Genomic DNA, 6,348 nt, shown 5'->3' with positions numbered 1-6,348 from the left:
GGATCCGAACCCAGTCCGTAGCGCTGCAACGGTTTTCCCGAGATTCTCGATTTCTGCTGCCCTGTGTCTGTTCTCTTCGTCATTTTGCATAGACAAATGTAACATTTCCTCTCGTAAAAGGGCAATGTTGTCGTTCTGTGTTTGAATACTGTCCCATATTGCTCGCAACATTGGGTCAGTTGAGGTTGAAGTTTGAGATTCGTTTGTCTTAGACATTATTGCGCTGATTTATAATTTTCAGACGAAGACGAGTCTTGGCTACTGAAGCTAAATTTTCTTTCACGGTAACGTACAAAGGAATTCAGTTTACCTTTTATTGTTACTTCACTTGGTTCGTGATAGTTACTTTGTTGTTGCGGATGACCGTAGTCCCAATCGATCTTCCGTAGATGATGAATGTCTTTTGGTTTCCGAACAAACACTTTTCACTATCCTGGCAGGATCGCCAAAATGTCACGTAAAATAACAAAATAAAAAAGGAATTTGAGGTAAAAAATAAAAAAGAAAACTTTATTTTTTTTTCTAACATCAATACACTTTACAATCTACTTCCGAACTCTAGGCGTGACTTTTTAAGACTGACTCTTATGATTTTACTTTCGATCGGATCCGATTACTTTCTTTTGTCATCCCTCAACATCCCCACCGTCCATGCATTTGCTAGGCGTCCGCGATCGTTGCCACGTGCTCTTTCTTCTAGAACCTTCGGTGGAAGGACCGTAGGGATGTTGATGGTTCATTAGGCACTTCAGCGATATACATTGTCGCCGAGTGCCGCCACATCTTTATCTCTATCGTCAGTCTATCGGATTTGAAGTATGCCGGTCGTGACACTTACATTGCCATGTGATGGCCGCATTCTCATACTTATATACAACGCCTGATGTCGACTTTCTTGCTTCTCTGTCGCCTGCATAGTCAGCATCGCTAAAGGTTTCGAGACTGCCTGCTTTTGTATATAAGAGTCCCATGTCTGCGGTCCCTTTTATGTCGCGCAAAATTCGTTTGACTAATTTCCACTTATCTTTTGGTTTTTCTACAAGAAATGGTTTTTCTACCATGTCTTATTTTCATGGTGCGATTTCATTTCATAATTCATAACCGTTACCCATAAGTCCTTCTTTTCGGAACTCATCGCTTCGTTAAAATCCACCGGTAATTTTTCCGCTACGTACGTTACTGGATTACCATAAAAATCGGTTCGTTTGATCTTATCTCTATCTCTCAATTGTCTCACATTGTCGCTAGTTTCATGAGGTTGTTTTTCATGTTCATTCTCTGCACTTTCATACATACATGCTCTATCGCTCTGCGCACTCACATCTTCGCGCTCGACAATTTTCGGTAAACTTAAATTAATAAATTTCGCACTTTCTAGTTCGGGCTTAAATATTACGTCACGGCTTAATATTACATTTCTTACTGTTGGCACGTACACTCGATACCCTCGCCCGTCATCTAAATAGCCTACCAAATATCTTTTGTTAGCCTTTTTGTCCAGTTTTGTTCTCTTCTCCGCAGGTATGTGTGCAAAGCACTCTGTACCGAAAACCCTAAACTTTTCTAAATTCGGCGGTTTCCCGTACCACAGTTCATATGGTGTTTTCTTGTCTTGTCTTCTCGGCCCCGTCTTACTTATGACATGTACTGCTGTGTTCATGGCTTCGGCCCATAAAAACAGCGGTAGATTTGGTTTCAAATATAGCATCGACGTTAATTGTGTGCCTAATTCCCTGGTTTCTTAAAAATTCTTTGACCTCTTTATTTTTGAATTCTTTCCCTCCATCACTATGAATTTCTTTAATCTTATCGTTAAATTGATTCTCAACTTCTAGGCAAAAAGTTTTTAATTTTTCAATTACTTACGTCGTAAGAAGTAAATCTTTGTGAATTTGGAAAAATCATCTTTAAATGTAAGAAAATATAGTTTTTTGCCTAATGACTCGACTTCCATAGGTCCACATACATCCGTATAAATAATTTCGCGAGGTTTAGTCGCCCAATTGATTTTCTCGTGAAAACTCGATCTATGCTGTTCCCGTATGCGCAACCATCACAGAAGAAGTTATCCTCTACAACTTTCATATTTAAATTCTTTAAGAACTCTTTAACGTGTCTGATGTTTTGATGACATAGCCGTTTGTGCCATAACTGCAATGTGTCCGCGTTTGACTCTGCTCTATTGCTAAAATTATAAACTGACGGTATGATAACTCGCATATCTACTTTATACAAATTTCCGATAACAGAACCTCTTGCTATTATTTTCTGATTTTGTAAAAATATACAATTGGTCCCTTCCTTTGACCTTTGATTTCCACAGAAATCTATGCCCCTTCTTGCGACAGATCTAATCGAAAACAGATTTCTTTTCATACCTGATACGTACAGAACATCGTTCATTGTACATGTTACCTATTTGCCGCCCACAAAAGTCTCTACTCTGATTTTTCCTTTGCCGCACGCATCCATGAACGTATCATCGCCTATCTCTATCTTCACCGTGTTATCGAATTCTTCGAAGACGCTGAACCATTCCTGTCGTCCTGTCATGTGATCCGTAGCTCCTGAGTCGATTATCCAAACATCAGGGTTTGGCGCTTGTATCGCTGAGGTACTTCCTAATGGACCAATTCCGCTGTGATCCCGATTTTGATTTCTAGATTCCTGGTTGTCTCTACTGTTGCTTCTTTTGTTATCTTTAAAGCAGTTTTTACTGGTGTGGCCTTTCCTTTTGCATATAAATCATCTAAAGCAATCCTTCTTTAGATGGCCAACTTTTCCACAATTGAAGCAGCTTGGTCTTTGTTTCTCGTATTTACGTTTACTTGACTGCTTCTGCTGTTCCCTTTTATAATTGTTATTTTTTGTTACCAGTGCCACCGATGTTTCCTGGTCGTCTTTCTTCCATCTGATTTCTTCCGTCATCAGCCTAGTACTAAGCCTGTCTAAGGTCTTCTTTCCTTCTTCCACGGAATCCCACGCATTGTGAAAATGATCAAATTTGTTTGGTAACACCGATAAAATGTGTGTTATCAGCATTTTCTCGCCAATTTCACTCCCAAGGGCTTTCATCTTTGCCGCTATCAGTTCCAACTTTGATAGGTTGTAAGAGACATTTTCAGATTCTTCCCATGTAAAATCGAAGAACTGCCTCTAGACCATATTTAAATTCTCATCCGACTTCATGTCATATATTGTATTCAGCTTTTTCCACATTTCACGTGCTGTTGTGTAACATAAAAGAAGATCCAACGGTTTCCTTCCTACTGAGGTCACGATTAATTTTCTCGCTAACCGATCTGCTTTCAAAAATCTTTCACGGGCGATTTCTTTCTCCGCGCTGTTACCTGGATGACACAGATTCCCTTCACACACGTTGATCAAGTCGTCATCTTCCTCCAAAAGTGTACGCATAACAAAACGCCACTGGAGCCAATTTTCTTCGCCACGTAACATCTCGATCTTCGCACATGCTGATTCCATTTTAGCACTATCCCTTACTTTATTAAGCACAACACTTTAACAATTTATTCACTTCACGTTGCTGCCTTGAAATTTACAGCCCTGGGCCCATAACCTGTTGAGGTTATTCGATGTGTAAACAGAGAAAACACGTGGATAAATTGTAAGGCAGAAAATATATTTAAATAGAAGTGTAATAAGTAAGAATATAATTTGAGCTGGTCCAGATCCGCACGCTAGCTGTGTTACCCAATAACTGAAAACCCCGAAGCCAACGTCACCTGTCTACCGTTTATGGCTTGACTTCGTCGCAGTCTTTTGTCTACGCGCTGTCGATGGCTTCACTGCTTGAGAAAACTAAAAAGACCAGATGTAGAGTTTTCTTAGAAGTGGTGACCACTTCAACAGTAGACAAAAGCATTGTTTCAGTAAATGTCTATACAATGTGTATCACGTATCCGAAAGACGACTCAACGATAACCGATTCCGCGACACTGTGAATAATCTGACAACAACAGACTAATGCTGTATAAATACAAATGACACTGTTACTTTGCGGCATGCTTGTAAAGTCTAGACGTGATTCTTTCGTTAGCTTTTGATGATTGCACTACAAATTTTAGACTAATTAAATAAATATTTAATAACGGTTTTAACGCGTTGACTGCCACGCGTGTTTTCAAAGAAATCTCCCTCAGGCCACGCGTACAGCAGTACCAAGCGTTCTCTGCTAGGTTCTCCTGTAACGTCAATCCACATCAGAGTCCAGGCCGCTGTCACGACCGGTTCACTTTAAAATCGGAGATAAAGATGTGGCGGCACTCGGCGACAATGTATATTGCCGAAGTGCCTAATGAGCTATCGATATCCCAACGATCCTTCCGCCGAATATTCGAGGAGAAGGCGTGCGTGGCGGCGATCGCGGATGCCTAACAAACTCAAGGATAGTGGGGATATTCAAGGGTGACAAAAGACAAATAACCGAATCCGATCGAAAGTCGAGTTGTAAGTCTCAGTCTTGGAAAGTCACGCCTAGAGCTCGGAAGAAAAATTGTGAATTGTATTAGAAGAAAAATAAAGTCTTTTTCTATGTTTTCTTGTTGTTGTTCTCTTGTGTTATTTTACGTGACATTTTGGTGATCTTGCCAGGATCCATCAACTTAAAAAAAACGAAATTACGCATTTCGGGCTACGGTCAACTTTGAAGATTGAGGATCAACGGACCATTGCAACAGAGCAGACACTTTTGACGTTTCGACAAGAGAACGCCGCAACGGAACCTTTCCTACGGGCTAAACGATCAAGGTGAGCAAACTCTGGATTCTTTCGCCAAATACAGAACGAGAAGAGACAGTATAATAATAATGGCAACGCGACAAAAGGATAAAATCGAGACTGTTAACACTGTTTCAACTAGTAGTGGGATAGACCCAACAGTTAAGGCTATATTAGAGACTTTCACACAACAAATTGGCATACCCACACGACGTATTGACGAAACTGAACACGCAGCAATCGAAAGAGAAAAAAAACTCGCAGCAGAGATCGCACTAATGGGGGATAATTTGGCAAGAATAACTACGGGAAATATATCAGAAGCCAGGTTTTTAACAACTATAGATGAAATACCTCAGACACCATCTCAACCTTCCGAGAACAGAACTGTCCCTGAATGTTTTACACGACCAGAGCTTAAAGCTAAAGACGCATTAAAATGTATTCCACAACTTAACGGTGAAAACGATATAGGAGTAGAAGAATTTATTAAAGAAGTCAAAGAGATGAGGGTAATGTGTAGTGAACAGCATTTACTATTAAAAATGATTAAGATTGAGAAAATTTCGGGAAAAGCAGCTATGGCAATACATACATATCTCAGAATACGCACATTTATATCAAGCATTACGACAGAACGTAGCTTCTCAAGCTTCGGTTCGTGAAAACCAAGACCAATTATGAGATATAAGACAAGGATTTAACGAAAACGTACAAAGCTACATTATTCGCTTTAGAAAATTATACAATTACAACACAGTATTACTAACGAATACCCAGACGAAATAACCAGACGTGCCATGAGCGACAGAATTCTGAAAGATTCAGTAACAGATTTCATTCGAGGATTAAAAACAGAGATAGGACAAGTTCTACTTGCCAATCCGCCGCACAATGTTTGTTACGACCGTTCGCGGAGAGACGCGGCCGCTAGGAGAACGCGTCAGCGAGAGGCGTAAATTCTCGCTACGATTATGTTAATCGACGCCGCGAAATAGTCGTTCCCCTGTTTCGGATAGGATAACAGAGGTGGTTTAATGAATGTAACACTGTATTAACAGGTTAACATAGAACAATATATTTTACAATAATATGATGAAGATGTTACAGAAATTTGACTCGACTTTGATCTCTAGATAAATTCGTTTGCTCGTCAGATTTGTCGAAGTGTCATGTTCGACTCGTCAGAAGGAACTACACGTCCTTCGATTATTTTCGTCTTTTCTGGAAGGCGACCCCCACTACGTTCGGATCACGCCACATTCTTTTACGCGAGGTAAAATAACGGCCACGAGTCGACGTTTCTGGAGGTCGCCCTGCTTAATGAACCATGCGCTTGCCACTACAATGTTTGTTTGCCGGGCAGCCGCGACGATCCGTTTGCGACGTTGTAGGACCGCGAGCGACGGTTAGAAAACACAGCCTGTGGCAAGCCTCGTGGCGTAACAATGTTATCGAAGCCGAGAAACGCGCCGCCGAAATCGAAAGATATTTTCGTGAAGACAGAAGAGAGCAAGCAACAGACCGTTCGCCTCAATGATCGACTACAGTACAAACCACGGCCAGTAACAAACTCCACGTCCACACCACCCAAGCCGATTCAACATA

General features: G+C 40.8%; 1 protein-coding gene across 1 annotated transcript; it reads right to left on the bottom strand.

Annotated features, from left to right (window-relative positions):
• Positions 1-2,415: 2,415 nt before the first annotated feature.
• Positions 2,416-3,486, bottom strand: LOC117238931. Its single transcript, XM_033504136.1, has 3 exons — positions 3,271-3,486; positions 2,829-3,156; positions 2,416-2,699 (listed from the first exon to the last, which is right to left on the bottom strand). Exons 1-3 carry the CDS (start codon positions 3,484-3,486, stop codon positions 2,416-2,418), a joined length of 828 nt encoding a protein of 275 aa, XP_033360027.1.
• Between the last annotated feature and the right edge of the window lie 2,862 nt (positions 3,487-6,348).

The sequence above is a fragment of the Bombus vosnesenskii genome, unplaced genomic scaffold (assembly GCF_011952255.1).
Source record: "Bombus vosnesenskii isolate JDL3184/JDL3185 unplaced genomic scaffold, Bvos_JDL3184-5_v1.1 scf7180000013763, whole genome shotgun sequence".
NCBI lineage: Eukaryota > Metazoa > Arthropoda > Insecta > Hymenoptera > Apidae > Bombus > Bombus vosnesenskii.
The sequence above is the reverse complement of the archived record's forward strand: the minus strand, read 5'-3'. Positions and strand labels throughout refer to the sequence as shown.

Excerpts from the sequence above, each read along its gene's own strand:
- LOC117238931 (XM_033504136.1), bottom strand. The coding sequence starts at position 3,486 with ATGGAATCAGCATGTGCGAAGATCGAGATGTTACGTGGCGAAGAAAAT. Across the intron at positions 3,157-3,270 it reads GAAAATTAATCGTGACCTCA|AGGCAGTTCTTCGATTTTAC; the intron begins GTAGGAAGGAAA and ends AATATGGTCTAG. Across the intron at positions 2,700-2,828 it reads GGAACAGCAGAAGCAGTCAA|ATAACAAAAGAAGCAACAGT; the intron begins GTAAACGTAAAT and ends ACTGCTTTAAAG.